Genomic DNA, 23,854 nt, shown 5'->3' with positions numbered 1-23,854 from the left:
CCAAATAAAAGATAAATTGAGAAAATATTTGTTTTTCTTTTTGGAGCAAAGATGACTTTTCACAGCTTGACCACTCATGGATGCTAGTTGAGACATTGTGTCTTCAACAAGATAGTTTGAAAAACAATTTATGTAATTTCACAATGGAACTCTTCAAATTTGTAAATATTTGAAAAGTTATTTATGTAATTTCACAATGGAACTCCTCAAATTTGTAAATATTTGAAACACAATTTATGTCATTTCACAGTATATTTTGTATATTGCACAAATATTTTTGGAGCAAAGAAGACTTTTCACAGCTTGACCACTTACGGATGCCAGTTGTGTCTGGGTTAGTCACACCTGTTCTCTCCTTGAGGAGGAGAATTATTGGTAATTTAAGGGCAGAGTTAAGTGTGAAACAAACAAGGTGTGTTCCTCAACAAGCTGATAGTATTATGACTAATCTTCTTCTGATATTTATTGGAGATTTTCCCATGGTGATTTGGGTGAATTTGAATTCTAAAGATGGGGAATACATAGCTCCATAAGTCAAAGATCTCATTCCTCATGACAGAGTCCAGAAACCCACATTCAATACCCATAGCTCAACACTTGACCTCAAATTGTGGAGAATGCATCAACTTTAAACAGCACTTTTCAGAGCCACCATTATGCTATTCCAGTTGAAATCCATACACACCCTATGGAAGCCATGACCTTAATATTCCACACAAGGAGTGCGGATTTCAAATTTGGGGTTACCTGAATGGGTGACTCCATTTGAAATCTACACCAACTGGTGTGGGAGATTAAGGTCATGTCTTCCACAGGGTGCATGGATTATAACTGGAATAGCCCATTTCTGGAGTACATAACATTGGGCAAGGCCCACTATGGTACTCTGTAGAACACACTGAGAATCTGTTTCATGAAATCAGTAATTATTTCCATTTTGGTACATACAGAATCTCCAAAAAAATACAACAACTTTTATAAAAGTGTTAAATTTAATGAGAAACTGTCAAAACCATCACTAAAAAAGGGAATTGTTAAAAAAGGGGGTAAATCCTCAAGAGGACTTGAGCCAGACAGAAATTACTTGTATTACTTTCACTAATTGCCACTTTGGAAGAAAAACCCACATCGAATAAATCAAGGAAGAAAAGGGGAAAAACACACATCGCATCAATTAGCCATTAACATGATTAAAATTCCCATTGAAATAATTTTGCTCATTATGTGCCCTTCTATTTATGTATGCCACACCAAGATACCAGCTACGATAACATAGGCAAGCTTTCGTCTTCCACTTGAAATGTTTCCTACAGACAACAATGCCATCAATTAGTCTAGTTAGCTTTGACTTTATGGGGGTGTTCACACGAGCACATCATCTCAAGATTTTACACACTTGATATACAACTTTTTACACTTCAAACTTTTTAATAACATTTAAATGTATAGGGTAAAGCCAAGAATTTTCTGCTTTACAAATGCTAAATTCCGCTTTTCTCCGCTTTGTAATTTTATCACATTTTTTGCAGCCCGCCCAATGTGACGATCATTGCGATGTTGCAAAGTTGGGATGGGTGATTGGGTATCATGGCTGCAATGGGAGGTAGGACAGGCGTTGTACGGTAAATCTTGACGGATTTTACTTTATTTTGATGAATTTTGAAGACACATTTCATTTAGTATTTTATTTATTTCTTTTCAATTGTATTTTTTTCTTTTTCTAGGTCATTTTTTGCTTATTTTTTTTTTTTTTCTCAGAAATGCGTTTTCCGCTTTACCTCCGAATTCTGCGATTTTCGCGGAATTTCCGCAACGCGGAGAATTCTTGGCTTTAGTATAGGGTTATATGAAGGTCATGAAACTGATTTTCAAACATTTTATATGAAAAAGCACTACATTTTTGCAAAACATTTTGTCAACCCCTAACCCTAACTGTGCCCATGTTGTTGTTTTTTTGCTATCGGAAGGGAAAGAAGAAATGAAAAAGGAGAGAAGATGAACAAAGAAGTCACTTTGTACCCCCAGGATTCGAACCACACTCTAGCCACGGGGGTTATGCTGGCCTGACCAGCGATTCCCTGAGTATATATATGACTAGCATGATTGCATAATCGCATCACATGGAATGTATGCACAAGCAGCAGTTTTAATAGTGTGCTTTAGTGAGCTTTGGTTGGGTTAGGGTTAATAACATTATATTAGAATGTTTTGAAGCAAATTTATAATGTTTTCTGAATGTTATAAAAACGTTTGATACCCTTCATATAATAACTCAACATTTAAACATTTTCTTTCAAACGTTTTACGTTTGCTGTGTGAAAAATTATCCAGAATCACATATTTCTTACCTATAGATGGAATATAAAATGCGTTGTAATTTCTAGATATGTATATATTTTTAGGTGGAGGACAAATTGGGAAATATTTCACATAATCTCAGCATTAGAAACATTCACCTTCAGTTTCATACAAAACCTCTTAGATTTAGGACCACTGTGTGAACACGACTCACATGAACATGACTTGCCACCGCTACCGCCAAGTCCATGCCCAATTCTATTGTTAATGCATATTATCGTGGGCTATATATGAAGCAAGCAGTGCCACCGTTTTTGTCTTATCAGTAGTGTTAAGGAGTAAAAGATAGCTTTTTGTCTCGTATACGACCCTTGGGGCATTCTGTGCTATACCGTTAGAGCAAATTGAGTGTATGTTCTTCCATTTCACCGCCTAGCACCCCCTTCATCGAGACAAAAAAAACGTCAACTTATACCGATGCTACAGAATATCAATTAGGTTCAAGTCAACGACTCCACAACGTAAATGTCACTAGGTTTATTGGGCTATTCTGGTTGAATACCATACTCCCCTTGAGGGGGAATTTCAACCAAATTTAAAATCAATTTTTCAGCCATTTCAGATCTACAATTTACATTCAGAAATAGTGGGGAAAGGAGTGAAAGATTTTGGAAATCCAAATAAAATTTCCCAAATGTGGTCCAAATTGGGTAAAATCAAACTGGATTTCATGATTTCCCAAGTTTTTCAGCTTGAATTAACATAAAATCGTCGTCTGCATGACACACTGTCGTATCTCAAAAGGCTGCCTTGTGTGATTTTTATAATCATTGTTGTATTTCATATTGTTATTTTATATTTCAGCATGTTTCTTTCTTTTATGAATGAACATGAGATTGCAATATTGTGATAATACCTCAAAATTAATATAAAGTTAATTTTACAGTGTATCTCATCGCAATTAGATGACAAAAATAAAAAAAATCACAAAAAGCAGCCTTTTGAGATCCACCTGGATTGACCAATAATATAGTTGAAATGGAAATGAGATAACAGTGACATCTACTACAAAGGGTATGCATTTCAAATGGAATAGCCCATTCCACAAGGGTATGTATTTCAAACGTAACAGCCCATTTCACCAATGTCTAGTGCACTGCAGTACATTTAGTGCTCCTTTTTACCTTTAGTAAGGCTACTAAAAAAACCTTTCATGCTAGCGCTATATCTCAACGTTGATTTTCAAATTTAGCGTTAGCTATAGCTAGCATCGTGGTTGAGAGAGTGGTAGTGAGTAAGTTAATGCTCTTCATGCTAGCCATTCAATTCAACAGAAAAAGTTGAAATTTTTAAATATTTTCTCAAAATATCAAGAGCTATCTTAAGAACTACTGAACCAATACTAGGCTTGTTTGTACTCATTTTAATGCAATTTTCATGCTGATTCCAAATATGGTCATGAAAATTTACATTTCTGAAATTTTTGAATTTCAAAAAAAATTTTGAAACATGTCGTCTGCAGTCGACACCGGCGTGAAGAGAGTTAACAGGTTGCTTTTAAGTATGCCAGTCACGTCGTGCAATAACTGCTACTGTTTTAAGACCTGTCAGGAGCTATCAACCAACTACTGTCTTGCCTGTATATCACCCCGTCTGCTACTTCAACATTTACTGCTAACACTTAATTAGGCCCTCCATTCCTATATACCGACGGTTAACGACCCGCATGCCCTTGTAAAAAAAATTGCATACGTAAAGTAGCTAACACCGCTTTTATGTTAAATACGGACTGTATCGTTACAGCGAGCCCTACAGCAGTTACCTACGTCTGCCTGCATGCGATACAAAGCACAATGCGTCATGAAGCTTCGACGTCCTCAGGTAAAAATCGCACATAAATTTCCATTTCTAAAAGGACAGAAGTCTATGGCTGGTGTAGTGGCGCAGACAAACACTCAGTCCCTATGGATTCCGCGCTACATAGTATGGGCCTATACAAGGGTTTGAATACTGTTATCAAGGCACTAGGGGCTTCACTACAGCTCAACATATCCTAGCCACTGATTGTACTAGCCTATACAATGCCAAGTTGTTATTAAAAGGACCTGTTGGCCGTCGTATCTCAATATAATCTCAAACATGTGCATCTCTCATGCCAAAGTTTTTTACCTCCAATACATTTATACATGCATAGAATGACCTTTGAATAAAAACTCATCCTCAACAACTCAAGATCAAATTTTGAGCACTTAGTGATAAATAGGGGTTACTGAACTTCCCCAACTGGCATTGAGACTATTTTTGGCTCATAATGTCAACCAACCTAATCTAAGATGTCGGGATCTGTTGCTGGTGCTATCTAAGCGAGCGTTTTCTCGTTCACGACCAAGCAATCATCTAAATCCCCCTCAAGGTACACATGGCTAGTCTTCCATGCCTGCCAGTCTTTGACTCATTTACGTTTTAAAACTGCGATAAAAATCAATATGGAAGAAAACGGGGGGAAAATCTGTCTCTTCAATTTTTGCAACGATGAGCATGAAAATTACATAGGCTCGGTAAAAGCTTGTCCCAATTGGTAAAAATCAATATCAATGAAAGACCTGTCTTATATTGAAAGATTGAGATAGTGAAGAGTTCTTTTATTTTTCAGTGTTTAAGTGTAAAAGCCCCTCTAGCGGCATTGCCCTAATTTACCATAGAAATCAAAACCAAAAATGTTATAAATCTGACTAAGAAGTGAAGAATATTTTGTATTCTTTATTCATAATGTGTCGGTGAACGCTATAGCTATAATCTTGCTGTGTTGAAACATTGCTGGATGGTTTTTTAAGGTTTGTTGAAATCTAAACGTGCCATCATTGTGCAGAAATGAGGGAGTAATATTATAAAGGGATGAATGTGTAAACCAATGATAAAGACAAAATGGGAAGAACAATCACGTACCAAAGGAGGGTGGCAACTTTAACCCCACTCAGTCTGTATCCGGGCAAGGAAATACAAATTCCCAGTGTTTCATTTCTCGACATAAGAGCTAAATTGTACACTTGATTTGTTTGGAGTAGCCTTTTTTTTTCCTTGCTCTTTTTCTTCAATTCTGTTTCTTTCTTTTCTCTTCACACAGGCCAGCATGCTTATACAAGCTTTTTACCATGGCTTGAGCATTTATCCTGGGCATGGTCCCATCAGAACCCAAGCGTGTGTCCACACAGACTGACTGGTTAAAACAAACAAGATATTGGGACAAAATTGCCAATTGATGTGTGCCTTTCTAAATAAGAGCAATTTGTATGCATCTTGCACACATTTGTCACTACAAATTCATTTTTCTAGCTTTATGCTTCCTACCCCTTTTGCATAAGATTATTCCAAATTTACAGATAAAGACCTAGAAACACTGAATTTTTGTAGCTTCTCAGAACAAATCTGAAGAAGCATCAAGTTTTCTTACAAATTTGGATAATTCTGTAGGTATTATAAAATAGATGTTTGAACTATTCTATTGGTTTCTGTTTGAGAAAGGCATGAAAAGGCAAAAAATAAGTTTGATGCTTCATTTTGTCTGTGCATTCTCAAACATGCCTGTAAAGGTAATAAACAATATAGTTACTTGTGATGTATAATACCATAACCCTTAGCAATATTTAGCATCAGTCTTTAATACTTTATATCAAAGCCCGTTATAAACCCAACAATCATGCTTCAATATATACTTTACTACTTCATTCACATAGTGTAAAACATCTCCTAATATAAACCCTCAAATTTGAAATACATCAGCCAAATTAAGTTCACGATCTCAATTTTCGTGCTGCGATTAAACGCATCGTTTTGAAACTCATTCTAACGCAAACACATGTACATACATTATCAATTCATTTTCATTAGCTCCAGGAAAATCCACAAATGTGTAAAACAGAGTCAAGTGCTGCATACACCGCACATTATGTTACGACGAACAGCGTTATTATCCGTGAATATGTCAGCAGATCCGAATAACTACGCATTGCATCGCCGCGGTAAATTATCATCAGCTGCCTTGGAGTGCAAAATGAATGCTTGCGTCGTGGGAATATGCACGATGATGGAACGAGTCGGTTAATGCAGTAACATACTAGTAATGTGATATGTACTTCTATCAGACTCGAGTATGTATGAATGTGTCCCTGAATGAGCCAAATAGACATAAGACGGAAAATGTGCACGGGGCGTCATAGTTGAATCTTAATTAATCACATTTTTTATTTTATACCATTTTCTTTCCTCCATAAATGAATCATCTTTTATGTCAATCGTAGGCATTAATTGTGGCAAGCTGAGTGGTCCCATAAGGAATGGTTTCTGCGTAAACTTTTACACCCATTAGGCGTATGTTGCATAAAATAACACTGACAACATGGTACGTTCATTAACTGTACGATTTAAAGGTAAAAAGGCAAACTATGACAAATTTATTGCAAAGCGAACATGATTTTGAGTCAAAATTACCCTAATTAAGTCTATGTTGTATAAAATAATGTTGACAACATGGCTCATTTCAGCAACTTATTATTTAAGTTAAAATATTTTAAAAAAATTATTGCAAAATGAACATGATTTGAGTCAACTTTTATACTTATGAGGTGTATGAGGTTGACAGTATGGTATTTAACTTACTTTTTAGGTATATATGACTCATTTATAGTTATGAACATGAATTGAGTCAGGCTTAATTTGAGTAAACTTTCACAATCAATAGGGTTTTGTAGTGTAAAACAAGCTTGACAATGACAACACAGTTTTACCTTACTAAATATGATAATATATCCAGAGGCTGAAAAATGTTTTTTTTCCCTGCACGCAATCCAGAATTTCCCTCCAGTTTTACCAAATTTCCCTCCAGTATGACATATTTCCCTTGTGTATTTCTATATTTTTGTGGTCAAAAACCAAAAATTTCCTGGCAATGAGCTTCCTGTATTGCCCACTTTTTCCCGCCATGAATAGATCTCCCAAAATGAACCGGATTTACGTAATCTTGAGCTCATTAGGCATATCTACCACAAAACATATGCTTGACAGCATTGGCGTACCTAGACTGCTCAGTGACGGTGGGTAAGTGCAATGGCTGCCAGGGCTGTGAATATTTGGCAATTTCCACCAGTATATTGTACTCATCTACACATGACAGCTACACATGGCAGCTATTGCACTTACCCACTTCTGGCACTGAGCAGTTGACATGGTGGTAACATCCCAATAACTTACTATAGGCAAAGAAAATATGATATTTTGATGCCACAATCGGCAGCGCACCCAATATGTATGACTGCGAACCTTGGAGCACATCAACTGTAAAAATTTATCATTTTTATGCGCTGATTAATGTTCACTCGTTTCGAAACATTACCAAGCTCACGCACAGGTATAGGTGTGAGAAATCAGGCCCATTATACTCTCAGTTTATTTTGGGAGATTTTATTGTAACAATTTTTCTGGTTAGCTTTTGTTTACAAATCTGGACTTGTTTTGGTCAAATTACAAGGTACATGGATTGAGGGTTCTGCACTCACAAAATTTAGACCTTTTATGGGCACATTTTACAAAGTGGACCTTTTAAGGGATTTTGGTATGATCTTGCATCCCATTCACCTCATCCAACCCGTTACAGACCCAATATGCTCAGTATGAGTAAAAGAAATCAAACAGCAAGTCAGTGAAATTGGTAGAGAAATAATCGCACAAAAATGACGAGTTAAAAATTAGTTACGGTTTCAGTGCATCTGAATACAGAAGGCATACATGCAAATTGAAACGTGTTTTTCTACTGCTTGATATCATATTCATAACGCATGCATCGATTGGCACATAGGTGATTAGGGCTGTGCGCTTCATGTTTACATACTTGTGAACATATATAGTCATACATTGTTATTGAAAAGGATGTGAAAATGGAAATATACAAATTCCTTTCAAGTGTAACTAAAAGGTACTTACTATGTTGCAATTTATATGTTTTTGGATGGTTTTGCAATTTACGCAAATCCGAGTACGCTTGGAGGATACGAATGAAGTCTTTCGATATTTCTTTATACAGACTTTCAAATATAAAGATTTGTTTTTAATAAAAGGACACATTTTTCATTAAAAACCTTTGTTCTTAAGCCTCTAGTCTCCACAGTCGATGTGGGTGTCAACTGCAGACGACAAGTTTTCAAAAATTTTTAGAAATTCAAAAATGTCAGAATTGTAAATATTCATGACCATATTTGGAATCAGCATGAAAAATGCATTAAAATGAGTACAAACAAGCCTAGCATTGGTTCAGTGGTCATAAGATATCTCTTGATATTTTGAGAAAACATCTCAAAACTTGGACCTTTTTGAAGTCTTAGGGCTATAGCATGCATGTTGCTGCTATTGACGCATTTGTTAGGGATTATTAGCAATTTGCCTACAATCAAATTAAGATGTGCTACTGACGTTCCAAGCATGGATGTGCTACAGTAGCTGAAGCGGACAACTGGTAAACGTGAAAGCACTTTGCTAAAGACAAAATCTGACATCAAAATGAAGAAAGAATAAAAAAGTATGTCTGTACTTCCGTATTTTGTGTGCATGAGACTGTTAAATTCAACATGGTCCAGTACATAAGCTAGCAAGAGGATAGCAAAGTGGGCTATTGCAATTGAAATCCACCCCCCTCCCATGCAAGACATGACATTAATCTCCCACACAGAGGGTAGAGATTTCAAATGGAGTCACTCATTCAGGTAACCCCATTTGGAATTCTTACTCCCTGTGTGGAAGATTAAGGTCATGTCTTCCATTATGGGGGGTGTAGTGGATTGCATTTCCAACAAGAAAATACACATGGGCAAAATGTAGATTCAATTTTTTTTAAGTCCCAAAGACAAATTGAAAGAGTAACTTTGCCAAGTATGACACCATTCCAATTATTATCTAGCACACATGACTCAAATTTCCGCAAAACATCTGCCAGCTCCAATGCAAAACTGAAAGCCCTATCCCGCCACCCAAAATTCATCAAATTATGTAGCAACAAACAAAGCCCATCTTCAGGATGATGATGATGGTGATCATCATCATCATCATCAAGACTTAGGCTATAGATGATAATCTTACAATGATGATGATATATTGACACATGGTACAAGTCTTGTCACATTACAAATTACCCAAATGATCCAATTTCCAATGACAGAGTTCAAAACCTCCATTCAAAACTCACAACTCAAAAGTTACCCTCAAATTACCGGGTATGAGGTTTAGTACCCAACATATTCAAAGTTCACGATATGAGTGTACAAGCGTATTGGAGCTGTGGAACTGTGCCACAGCAGATGTGGATGTTCGAAACCTCACACATAATGGATTTATTAAAAAGTCAATGCGAGGGATTAAAAAAGACAAATTACAAAATATGGCATGTACGAAACATGATCACTGCCCATTATGATGTATGTATGCTGGCACGATTTATACAGCTGAACCCCACATTCTTAAAATGTGTCATGATCGAGATAAATGGGTTGCATGTCTGAAATACTATTTTTGAGTCGTGGCAAAAAAGAGAATAGTGTTTCCTTTATCTCATGCTTAAAATAATTGTAACATTTTTAAGTGGGTGCCCTATTTTAAAGCATTTTGTGGCAAACTGTAGCATATTTATAATGTAAATAGATTATATTAAAAAGTCAACTTGATTATCGTCAACTTTTGACTTTTTTCCTTGACGATGTCACAAATATGTAACATATGTTATCTTTACAATTCGATATGAGTGATGACAAGCTATGAATGAATGGCCTCCATCTTTTTTTTCTTCAAAACGAAAGTGCAATATTAAACTGGGTGTTTATTATGTTTGTTGAAGTATAATAGGTGCAAGCTAAATCAATAATATGAGAATACTTAATAAAAATATAAGTAAAAGTCATCCGTCGTCGTGTAATATTTTTCTTAGAGTCTGAAATGTCAAATGTCTTCTTTTACATGGAGAGGAAAAGATTTGGTAGGTCTGAAACCAGTTGGAAAGTGGAAGTTCGCAATTATTCGTTTTAATACTGAACATTATGTGAATGCACACTGATTGTAACACACAATTTTGTGAGGAGTAGGCCTACACAAACAGTTACTAGTAAGCGAAATGGGGTTATTATAGCGGTTCTCATAATAGGCATCTGTAAGCTAAAATAATTTCCATCAGGTACAGAAGCACTTGCTTTGTACAGAGTAGCTTGCATTTCAGCTCAGTGTCGTCAGTCACAGAATACCCAATATGGCACAGTCCGTACTGCTCAACTTGAGGCCAAAATAAATAAATTCCTTCACTTCCTCAAAACAGGTAACTGTGAATGATTTTCTGTTGTGTAACATCATTAATGTGTTTGGCAATTTGTTTATGTAACATATGAAAGCTAATGTCATGATTGATGGAAGTTTTCTTTTATCAAAACAGTGCGGCCATTGACCAGTCATTATGTACTAAGAAAGACAATAGGTCACAATGTTGACAATCATTCCGATAAAACAAATTACATTTACTCAAAATAAGAATGGGATCTGAAAGAACAAATGGTGATTTGTGTTCTGCTCAAACAACTATACTAACTCTTGTGAAGCCACCAATTGCTCCTGGTCCTTGTAAAATTCCCATGAACCAGGAGCAATTTTCTAAAAGAAATTGCTCCTGGTTCCAGTTTTGCACTTGATGCAGTAGCGATGGTATTGTATATATGCAGAAAAGGATTACTATTTGAAAATTGCTCCTGGTTCTTGTGAAATCCCAGTGAACCAGGAGCAATGTTCAAAAACAAATTGCTCCTGGTTCCAGTCTGCTTATTTCAAGGCTTGTACTAACTCCATTTTGATTTGAAATAATTTTGTACATATTTATCATTCCAAGGCAAAGTACAATGATTTGCATCTAAACTTACTATACCAGAAACTAACAAATTTAAAGATTTTCACTTCTTTTATGTAACTGTGAAGATCAAAGTAATAGTCATTCCAAAGGGAAAAAATATCCAAGTGTTATTCAAAATTAAGCAGTTAATCATAGCTCTATATTTTAATCTTTTTCCCAACACATTTATCATACCAAGGCATTGTTCCCTGATTTACATTTTTAAATTCAACTTGGAAGCTAAAATTAGGGTTAAAGTTAACAGTCATTCCCATTGTTGTTCAGAATCAAATTATAGCTCTGAAATTTCATCTTTGTATATTTTCTAACACATTTGTCATTCCCAAAAATTGTGGAAACAATTTATACCCATAATACCTGACACAAAATCAAAATTGAGAAATTTTTCATTACTTCAAAGGCTTATAGCTCAAATACAATGCACAGATTGTCCCCAATGTGGGAGTTATACTGCCAAAAGAAGTGGCCATTTCTTTTGTATTCCATTGTTTTCAGCTGAAAAATAGGTGGGTTTGATCGAGAAGAAATATACCCCAGTTAAGGTGTATTATGTGTGAACAGAGAGCTATGTGTGGCCAACCAAAATACTGCTACGTTATAAATGTATTTTGGCGTTGGTCAAACATTTTAATAATATTCAAATATCGGGTTATATAAAAGTCGTGGGAACACGTTTTATATGAAAAAACACTCCAACAACATTTCGTTGCAAAATATTTGTTGGCGAACATTTTTTCAAAATATTTTGACAATACTAAATAAAATTTTGTTAGAATGTTTTGCATCAAGTTTTCTTGATGTTTTTTTAATGTTATTAAAACATTTTAAACCCAACATTTTATTTTTTTGTAAAACGTTTTGTGCTTGCCAGGTATTCTGGCATGCAAATATGAAAAATTGAGGTGTTTTGCCATGAGAGTTTTCCGGTTAAAATGTTCACAAATTTAACAAAATGTTGAAGATATGCATCTTTTTAAAGACATTTATCTCAAAATATGGGCTGACAACACGTTCTAGGTCTTCAGCAGAAACAGGTCACATCTGCGGTTTAGCACCAATAGTTCAGTACATGGCACCATTGTTATGCTTCAAATTTAAAACCCAACATAATAACCAGTTCTACTACAAATACAATTCCCCCCCAATCTGTCCCCAGCTTAAGTTTCTATGTAAACAACAAGAACCCTGGACCTTTTTTTCTTTGTTCAAAAACAACAATCTAAATTCCTAGAGCGCAAATACACAAATCTCCAGCCATTCAGAATGTAATACCGCATCAGTCATCGGCAGGGACTTGGACGCAGACCACTTGGAGGATTGGATGTCTTCCCATCATGCAATGCACAAGGAGCCATTCTATTAAAATCTTCACATTTTGCAGGTTGGATGATAGCGTGTCTTTTGGTACAGACATGACTAAAAAAAGTTTGGAATTTCAGTTTAGGCAGTTGGATGACATTTTCTTTCTTTTAAAGAGTAAGAAAGTTAGGAAGCTTCTCAGATATTTTGGTATTTGGAAGGAAATTTTGTTCCCCATGATGCAACACACTTAGAGTTGGTACATACATGTCCAGAAAAAGTTCAGAATTTAGGAAGAGCTCCTATAAATTGTTAGGAATATTTGGAATTAGAGGGAAATTTTGCTTCCCAGACTAAAAAATAAACAAGAAATCATGGAAATGTGTTTATCTTCTGTTGAAAATTTGGTTTCTCTTCCCAACAATGTTACATTTTTTTGAGACCTAGGGATAAGCATCAAAAGATCTTAGAAGAATATGCATGGTGCATCTGCTTTAAATAGCACCAATTTAATTAACACAAGGGCTGCTGGAAAGTTGACATAATAATACAACAAGATTACTTATTAGCAGTAAACTAAACCACTTTCCTGGCAGGAAACCGCAATGCATTGTGGGTAGTTGTAAATTCCACAACTGGGTTTAGATACTAGTAACCTTTGTAGATCAAGACAACACTGCAGAGAAAATACACACATTACAGTTTCTACAGCACTTCAGTTTGTCACAGTTTGTAAAAACAGGCTTATGTATAAATACAAAATCTTTGAGAATCGAAGTGAGTTTCACCAAAAAGTGTGGGAATTCCATTTCATTGGGTTAGTTGAGCAACTTTGTATCAGGGGGGGCCGGCCAAGATTGACTGAATTTTGACGTCGTCATTGGTTTTGCACGTAAACACGAAAATGTCTAAGTGTATGCATGTTATCAAGCACTATTTTATCAGTCTAAATCCGTTGAGGTTCGACAGTGAACCTCATTGTAAGTACTGTTTTTTTTTTTTTTTTATGAATAACGTACGATATGTTATGATATATACTAAACATTTCCCCCAATACCAATGCCTGCGTGGTGTAACAGTTAACGCCGTCGCCTGCGACGCAAAAGGGTCCCGAGATCGATTCCCACTCCCAGCAATAATTTTTTTTTCTTCACATTCATTTTGAATCCAAAATTATTTATTTCCATGTGAAATATACATTGCACTGGGAAATATATTTTGTGCATTTTATTTTCTGTAACGGGGCCAAGCTAAAAACGCACCTCGGCATGGGGCGTCCAACGTCCAGGCAGTGTTGCCGTCATATTGTCTGTTTTGTTTACGCTATTGGCTGTTGCCGCATTAAATGACTGTCGGCCACCATCGTCTGCTTTGTACGATGTGTAGATATTGTAGCAAACATGAGATTTTTCTAGCAATACAGGCTGTATGAAAAGAAAGACTTCAGATAATACACTGTGTATCAAATTTGCTTCCATATTCGTTGACATCAACAGCCTAAAGATACATCATGATCTATGATCAGTTTGGAACTCAAACATACTTTAAAGGGGCAATCAAGATATTTTAGGTACAAAATATTTTGCCTAACTGTTTAACCAAATGATCAACAAAATAATCAACAATAAATAAGGCTAATTTGGTGATTATAGGTGAAAATAACTAATTCATTCATATTGCAAACAGCTCATTTGTGTAAGTGTTACTGGCCATCCCGGCAGCATAGACGCTTGTGTTCTTATATAAGTTAACCAAGTTTCCAATTCGACAGCCACATTTGCAGGTGAAATAAAAGTATGTGTATACTTTATCCTCAGAGAAGATATCTTACCCATCCCAGAATCCTTTGCAAAATGAAGAATCACCTCTATGACACTCCTATTACTTTGTACAGGTTCCCTTTGCTTTCATGTTCAGAACAGACTGGCTAAACATGGGTCCATAGTTAAGAAATAAATATATTTTGCAACATCTGGATGTGCTCTGTTCATTCAGGTACTTTTTGTCACTATCGACCCATGTTGCACTAAGATAGCAAATCAGTACAGAAAATTGAAATGGAAGAAAAGCATTGTAGGAAGTGTAAGATATCTCTTTATCCTTCCTTCATATTTTATTGGTCTATTTTAGATTGCGTTCACATTTACCATTTTTACTTTACAATTTATTGGCAAATTTGTGCTTGCTCCAAAAATTCAAAAATCATAACTTTGATGAATTTACGGGAATTCTGGTCTGGCAAATCACCGATCATCCCTTTATGGGAAGCTCACAGAAGCCTTATATCAACGATCCATATATAAATAAACTTATAATGCCCTATGCACCCAAATATCCAGACTCATAATACAAAAACATGACATGTACAGTTCGTACAGACTTTGCTTTGATTATGGAAACATCACGCCACAAAATGCATCAAAAACCTGCTTCAAAACCTCACCGTCTAAAAATTCTGACAAGCCTTCTCCTCGTCAGCCACGCTGGAGACATAAAAATCAGATTGTCAGCTTTTAAAGATTAAATCGCATGAACATCCAGATAAAAATGGGATGCCCTTAGGATGACAGAAGAACTGATGAGGCTCAGTGGCTAATTCAGGAGAATCAAAACAAACAGGATGACGGAGGAACATAAGGGCTCAGAAGCTAATACAGGGAGTTCTGCATAGCAACTACTTTTATCTCAATAATGACAATCTCTAGGACAAAGTTCCTTAACCCTAATATGCTTCTACACTCATAAAATGACCTTTGGATATGTTGGCTACAAAAACTCATCCCCCACTGCTTCAGGTCAAATTTTGGGGCACATTGGTTTAAATGGAAGCTTGAACTACGCCATTTGCAAAATAGACCATTATGGTTTAGTCAAATAGGAAATGGTCACAAGGATGCCATATATGACAGCTTGCATTGTTAAGCTTCCGATATAGATGTAATGTAACCCCCCAGAAGCATACAACACTTTGGGTTTTTTGTCTCAAAAGACTAGAGATGAGTAATACATTTCTTTGTTACAACAATGACATTAACCCATATTCATAATTTTATTCGTAATTCAACGGAGCTTATAACCCAAATTCATAATCTATACACTCTATAGCAGTAGTATACAACACCACCTGAGATTTTGCTCTGGCAAATTTTCAAGCATTGTGTATAATCCTTTCCAGTGCGAAAAGTCGCTAAATCCAACCAAATTTTACCTCAAAAATTGATTGTCGTAATTATATTTGACACATTCATATAAATTGGACATGAATGGGTACAAACATGCCTTGAATTGGTTCAGTGGTTCTTAAGTTAGTCTCGGCTGTGTTTTAAAGAATACCAAAAATGCAATGATTTTCATAACCAGTAAATTGTCACCAACCCAGAGTGTTAATGATCTGTGTGCTTAGCCATTATAGGCTTCAGGATAAAAGTTTTCAGATATTTTCTCAATACTCGTATATCAAGATCCATCTCAAGAACCACTGAACCAATACTAGGCTTGTTTACAAGTACTCATTTTCATGCATTTTTCATGCTGATTTCAAATATGGTCATGAAAATGTACAGTTCTGAAATTTGTTAATTCTTAAAGAAAAATTTGAAACTACAGTCCACACCCGTGTGGAGAAGGCTTATGTAGCAGCACCTGCCGCTTGGATTAACCATAGTAAATCCACAAGTTTATCTCTCAAAACATCCTAAGACAATTTTATGAATATCTAAGTTAGATATTCATAAAATTGTCTTAGATTCTAACCAAATACTTGGCACATTTTATTCTCATTTCAAAGTAGGGTCTATCTACTTGGGTAGATTACAAAATACTCTGATGGAATTTATTATTCCATTAATTTTTCAAAATTTCATTACAATTTTGAGCTTTTGCTAAAGCTGTGTTCAATCCAAGCGTGTCACTGGTTAAGTCGGGTGCTAATTGCGATATATCGCATTGGATAGGCCTAGAACAGTGGAATGAGTCAGTCAGCCAGTCCGAGGCCCCAACTTAGTTGCTCCTCAATTACTCCCAGGGTTGACAACAATGGGATGCTCCATTCAAAATCTGTCATACCCCCTAGCAGAAGATTTTAGAGAAGTCTTCCATAGAGGGAGTATGTTTTTCAAATGGAAATTTAGCTAGGGTTAATTATTTTGAAACCCTTACTCCCCATGTAAATGTTCACTCTAACATGGCTGTATCTTCCACACTACTAGAGTGAATATTTCAAAGAGAAGTTACCCAATTATTGTCTTATTCTATTTGAAACCCATACATCCTCTGTGGAAGACTTTAGTTAAAGCTTCAACAGGGGGAATGTGAAATTCAAATGGAATAACCCACATTTTAGTCCAAATTGCTGGTAAAATCAATGGAAAGTGATTAAATTTTTCTCTTAAACACAGTTTTCAGGAAATTGCTGAAAGTTGCTCCTCGCTAATACTCAAATTTCAGGATTTCCAAAAATTTCAACTCACAAATCGACTGCTAAGTGCCAGAAGTACAAGTGCAATAGCTGCCATAATGTACTTGCCATGTATTGATGAGTACAATGTACTGTCTGTGAATTGCCAAATGTTGATAGGGCAGCTATTGCACTTGCCCCCCTTCCCGGGCCCACTTCTGGCACTGAGCAGTCGAAATAGCTGGTGAAATCACTGATAAGTCATCAAATCCAATATTGTTTTTCTATGGTTTTAGGAAACTACTAAATATTGTGGCAACTAATATTGATAAGACAGCAAATGTTTTCTTTAAAGCCACTCATTTCTAAAGAACAGTAAAATATCAAAAAAATGTCAAAAGTCACCCAATTGGGCTGCTATTATGATGAGTTTGGCAACACTGCTACCAACTCCAGTATCCTCCATGATTCATTACCAAAATGTTATTCCGCATCTTTTGCGTCTAATTTGAAGTGTCCCTCTTGAATCTAATGTTTCACATCCATACAAGGAATTTCCATGAGGCAAATCCAATGAATGCCGGGTATTTAGGCAAGATTTGGGAACAGCAAGGAAAAAAAAGTAACGTGATCACTTTGTGTGCGATTGGACTATTCCAATTGAAATCCATACACCCTCTGTGGAAGTCATGACCTTAATCTCACACACAGGGGGTGTAGAATTCAAATGGAATCACCCATTCAGATAACTCCATTTAAAACTCACACTCCCCATGTGGAAGTTACAATCATGTCTTCCACAGGGGGTGTAAGGATTCCAACCGGAACAGCTCATTTATCTTCACCGCTTCACTGATTTCAAACAAGTTTGATTTTTTAACCTAATTTAGGAGGTTGCTAACATTGGCCTACAGCGGAGGTGCAATTTTCGTCGTCGTACTTGGCACATCTATCAGATTGGCTCATGCAAATTTAACGATGACGATCAATGTGTTCTTATCAACACGCTGTAGTAGGTAGAATGTGTACATGCATAGGGGAATCACCATTGATTTTGAAATTCTATTTTGCGATAAATTTTGACGATATGGATTCTACGATCACTTTTCTTTTAATTTCCGAACCTTTTACGCACTCTACATAGATTCCTTCATGTGTTCTTAAATTTCATGGTAATTGCATAAACAGAAACAAAATTTACATAGATTTTTTTTTATCTTTTACCGTTATCAATATTTTATCAAGTCTCATGCAAAAAATATTGCATAATTTGTATAAAGATAGCAATTACCCCAATTTTGCATATATGCCCCAAAATACTGTAAACCGATCAATTTCTTGCAAAATTAATTTTGTAGTCAAATTTTGTAAGCTATACAGCATAAGTAAGTAATACTTTTATGTTAGTATATATTTTCTTTGAAATATTTGTATGTACTTTTTTGAGTTTGGTTGGTTTTCAACTATTTTGCTGGTTCTTAAATGTTCAGATTTTGAGTTCTCGAATTACGCATTAAAAAAACCTATTTGTGCATTCTTCTATTTTCATAGTAAAAGCAAGCTGACTGTCCAGCATAAAAAGCACAAAAAATAGTGTTCCAAAGAAATTTTGAATTTTATAATTCAAAACAATAATTATAAATTTGCAATTTTGTGCACATTTCATGGTGTATAAATAGCGGCAATTTAAAAGCACAAAAATATCTGATGTCGCAAAAAAAAACTGTAAGCCTAAGGCACAGCAAAATATCACAAAGAATCACTGTATTGTGGGAAATTTTCATGATGTTTATTTTCACACTTTTGCGGCTCACTCTGAACCGCAAATTTAAAAGCCTGTGAAAATAATTTTTACCCATAAACTTTAGTGTGTAACTGTAATTGCGAATATAAGAAACTGCAAATCTACTCTGATAAGTTCAAATCTCGAAAAATTATCACAGCGAAAATATCAGACTAAATTTTGACGATATGGATTCTACGATCACTTTTCTTTTAATTTCCGAACCTTTTACGCACTCTACATAGATTCCTTCATGTCTTCTTAAATTTCATGGTAATTGCATAAACAGAAACAAAATTTACATAGATTTTTTTTTAAATATTTTAACGTTATCAATATATTATCAAGTCTCATGCAAAAAATATTGCATAATTTGTATAAAGATAGCAATTACCCCAATTTTGCATATATGCCCAAAAATACTGTAAACCGATCAATTTCTTGCAAAATTAATTTTGTAGTCAAATTTTGTAAGCTATACAGCATAAGTAAGTAATACTTTCATGTTATTAGTATATATTTTCTTTGAAATATTTGTATGTACTTTTTTGAGATTAGTTGGTTTTCAACTATTTTGCTGGTTCTTAAATGTTCAGATTTTGAGTTCTCGAATTACGCATTAAAAAAACCTATTTGTGCATTCTTCTATTTTCAGAGTAAAAGCAGCTGACTGTTCAGCATAAAAAGCACAAAAAATAGTGTTCCAAAGAAATTTTGAATTTTTATAATTCAAAACAATAATTGTAAATTTGCAATTTTGTGCACATTTCATGGTGTATAAATAGCGGCAATTTAAAAGCACAAAAATATCCGATGTCGCAAAAAAAACAACTTTAAGCCTAAGGCACAGCAAAATCTCACAAAGAAGCAAAGTATTGTGGGAAATTTTCGTGATGTTTATTTTCACACTTTTGCGGCTCACTCTGAACCGCAAATTTAAAAGCCTGTGAAAATAATTTTTACCCATAAACTTTAGTGTGTAACTGCTTGTAATCGCAAATATAAATAACTGCAAATCTGCTCTGAAATGTTTAAATCTCGAAAAATCAATACCGCGAAAATATCAGCCTTTACCATATTACATAAGAATTCACTTCAAATGAAAGAATTTCGAACCCGCTCTCCAAGATTACATATCTCACCTGTAAGCATCCATTGTGTGTGGCAACAATTTGAATTCAATGTTAATTATCGGATGAATAAGAAATATCTCGCAGCGATACATTGAAAAACAAACATCTAATTTTACACCGTAATGGCAATGATGAATCACTCCTACAATTGTACACCCACAAGAAAAACTATCACTAAATCTATTGATTTTTGGAGTATGTACGATACCCTGCATGCAAAAATTTCCGCATGTTTGTGTGCTTATCATCAAATGTACCCAATTTGATTCCGTTTGTATGGTAAATCGGCCATCTTAAACGCGTGCCCGACGTGTCGCAGTAGCAAGTAGCACATTGTAACATGTAAGATGACATTCTAGCATCAGTACCCAAATATGCATAATACATACCCAGCATATATCCCATAAGTCCATTTGCATACGATGCTACAATACGCTCGCAAACTCCGGTACATACGACACCGCTACTCCTTCTTACCACCACTGAAGACAAGAAAATACTGATGCGTATGTCGTCTCTGCCGACTGATTTAATGTGGCAGTAGATAGAAACGGACTAAAGAGCCTGTCGTCGACTGATAGTTTGCAAAGTCATCTAGTAAAGCATGTACCGCACGGTAGGCTAGGCAGAATTAGTCGAGCATGATGGCTCAGTGTCGTTGCTACGTCTATGAATGAAATATCGCTACGTGCCTGGAAGGGTTTTCAGTGTGATGAACATTAACCTATTTTTCTTTGCACCGCGGTGTGAATGGCCTCGAATAACTATCGACTGCCCACCCGCTCCACCGACTGCACATTAATCATATCGAATTAGAACATTCTCACTCATGCAAATTTGGAATGTTAATTTCACTGTCTGTTGACCGAGTCAACAAAATTCTCTACCATGGTTGATGCTTTATGAACCAGCACTAAGACCACTAAAAGCTACGAACGAGTACTTCATCGCTATAAAGCATGTATTTGAGAAAAAAATTAATTTCAACCATCATCACTGTATCAAAAGTTCTCTAAAAAGTGTAAATAAGTCCAATTATAAGTCTTCACCTGTAAATGAACTCATTCTTTGAACGAGAATGGTTTTAACATTCTAGTACCTAAAAACATTCTGGTATGTTAAAGTTCTAGTTTCTCAAAGAACCCCCACTACCAACATATCCCCCACTATCAACATAAATACATAAATTTTAGGTCTTCAACAACTGGAATTTTGAAAACAAATACTGTATTTAACTTAATTAGCGCCCTTTCCCTAATAAGTGTCCCTACTGAGTTACTACTGTCTAAGCGCCAGCTAAAGGCCATCAAATATCCAAGTGCCCAGGTGCTAATTAGGTATGTACCTGTATGGTTATACCTAACCATAATCCTAACCCCAAGTGTTAACCCTAAATGCTAGGGACATAGATTAACTAATCTGATGGCAGATCTTAAAGCTATTGGCCTCACTGATTGAATGGCATATTTTGTGGAAAAAATTACAAAATCGTCCCAAATCTTGCAGTCTAGTTTGGATGAAGAGTGTACCAACAACTTCGCGAAAAAAAAGTGTAAAGGTTCAACTTGCAAATTTGCTCTTCATGGAAAAAAGATCAATTATGTGAACTTTGGATGCTTTATCATTATTGTGGTCCATTAAATATATACAAATGTCTGAATAAGGTTTGTATTCCTCTTCCAATTTGAACACGTATCTCAATTAAGCTCATCGCCTCATCTATCATGACACAGTTCTTTAACCCTGATAAGCTTATACACTCATAGCTTGACCTTTGAATACTTTGGGTACAAAAACTCATAGCCCCCAACTTGAGGTCAACATTTAAGTTATAATTGTAAGATGGAAGTTACTGGACTTTGCCATTGGAAGTGAGGTCATTTGGCTCGGTAAATGTTCCTAGTATCACTTCTTCTTTCATTGCTATTCCTATTTGAAATCCATACACCCACAATGAAAGACATAACCTTAATCTCCCACACAGGGAGTGTAGATTTCAAATGGAGTCAAATTTAGGTAGCCCCATTTGAAATTCATACTCCTCGCATTGAAGACGATGTCGTCCATAGGGGTGTATGTATTTTGACTGGCATAGCCCATTTTGTTTGGCAGTGCATCAAAAACCAGCTTTTATATTATGCCAGTTTTTATTGTAATAAAATATGCGTTGAAAAACTGAAACATTTCTTCCTGTTTCGGAGTAACATGATAGGGTTAAAATACTGGAAAACAACTTCAATAGGGAATATCAGGGCGAGGCTATGTCTTCCATTATGGATTTCAACTGGAATTAAGCCCCATGTTAGAAACCATCATACATTTTGTATATCACATTATGCCCAATGCCAATTAATGTCATCAAGCATAACCATCAAATTCTATAATTTTATAATATTATTAACTAATCACTTAATCCAACTAAAACTAATAATCTTTAATAAATACAACTACTGACAGGGAAGGAAGGTTGACAAATAAGTGTGCCAGTAATTCCCTGCAACTGAACTAAAGAGAACATTACACACTACATGAAGCATAATCCAGACCAACACTAATTACTAATAATTATATCATCATACCACAATTAATAAACTCATGGATGTTTTAACGCAGCCTCCCGATCACATTTCACAGCTCAACAACTTAATTTAGCAAAGTATTTACTTCTAATGTATTTTTATACGCCTGCTATTCATGTGTTCTCACAGCGTGAGTGTGACTACCCCGGTAATACCACCTAGGATGTAACAGAACATCGTCAATAGGTCATGATAACAGCTTAGTTGATCATGTTCACGATTCTCACGTAATTGTGTCGACATAAATGAGTCTTTAACATGGTTATCAAAACCGGACTTGATAGATGAATATTTGAAATATTCCTTTTTCATACTGACCCATGGTATGGTGCTGCTACAAAAAAGGAATACAGAAGCAAGATATTGAGTAAATGAATGCTTTATAGGAAACAAAAATATTTTGTTTTGTTCAAGTGGATGCTCAACATGATTGTAAAAGTTTTGACCAACTTTATTAAAAGTTTAAAGTATGCAAGTCACTTGTCACGTTCTAAAAGCATTATATATTAATGATACAATTGTTTACAGGAAATGTTGGTTCAAACCAAATCCCTGGCAAATATGATTTGGCAAAAAAAGTGGGTTTCTGATATCTTCAGGTATGGTATTTGTAGATTGTATAGATGCAATTAAATTTTGTTTGATAGTAAACATTTATTTACCTACAAGTTTTATGAAAGCTTATTAACCCCCTGAGCACTACCTGCGGATCTAACATTGCCTCTGATTGGTCAAATACATGATATCTTCACTTCAATCACCAATCAGAATGGAGCTTTGCAAATAGTTCACCCCAATTTTTTTGCGTGGTGAAATTATTCTAACAATGTTGCTGATTGGTCCAATTGATAATGAAAACTTCTTTTTGGCCAATTGGCAGGTAATTCTCATGGGGTTAACATATCAATTATGCATTGTTTGTATGAATGGTTTGACAGCAAATAGAAGTAAACAAATAATAAATTCATCCGACTGTTTAATGAAGAGGCAATTTGAAAAAGCAAACACACCTTTCAAACTTGTTATCAGCAGAAAAAGTGTACTTTCCAGAATTTTCCTCTCTAAATTTATGGATTTGAACTAAAATTATGCGGTTCGTAATTAAGGCGGTCTTACAACAAAGGTTTGTAAATAACAAAGGTTTGTCCATACAAAGAATGCAAATAAGGTCATTAATATTCATAAATGTGCAAATAACAAAGACACAAATTATTCAGCACTTTACCAAGTTAGGTTATTGTGTGTAAGCTGCAGAGTGGATGAATGGAATTGAAAAATTCATCTCGATAAAGTTTTACTTTGTCTAATACTCCAAAATTTAAGCTATAGCAACCATTTTATATTACAATATTGACTGCTCAGTGCCAGAAGTGGGTAAGTACAATAGCTGCCATTTGCAGCTGCCATGTGTAGATGAGTACAATATACTGTGTGTAA

At 35.4% G+C, this 23,854-nt stretch overlaps 1 protein-coding gene across 17 annotated transcripts in view; it reads right to left on the bottom strand.

Annotated features, from left to right (window-relative positions):
- Nucleotides 1–23,854, bottom strand: part of LOC140144513 (muscleblind-like protein 1) — a 480,574-nt gene that overhangs the window by 93,496 nt on the left and 363,224 nt on the right. The window contains exon 1 of one of the 17 annotated variants that reach the window (XM_072166336.1): nucleotides 20,228–20,336. The exons of the other annotated variants lie outside the window; for them this stretch is intronic. Coding sequence (XP_072022437.1) covers nucleotides 20,228–20,257 — 30 coding nt within the window. The 5' untranslated portion in view covers nucleotides 20,258–20,336. Of the gene's footprint in view, nucleotides 1–20,227; nucleotides 20,337–23,854 lie in introns of those variants that run through there. 17 annotated transcript variants of the gene reach the window in all.

The sequence above is a fragment of the Amphiura filiformis genome, unplaced genomic scaffold (assembly GCF_039555335.1).
Source record: "Amphiura filiformis unplaced genomic scaffold, Afil_fr2py scaffold_60, whole genome shotgun sequence".
NCBI lineage: Eukaryota > Metazoa > Echinodermata > Ophiuroidea > Amphilepidida > Amphiuridae > Amphiura > Amphiura filiformis.
This window is presented reverse-complemented; position numbering and strand designations above follow the sequence as displayed.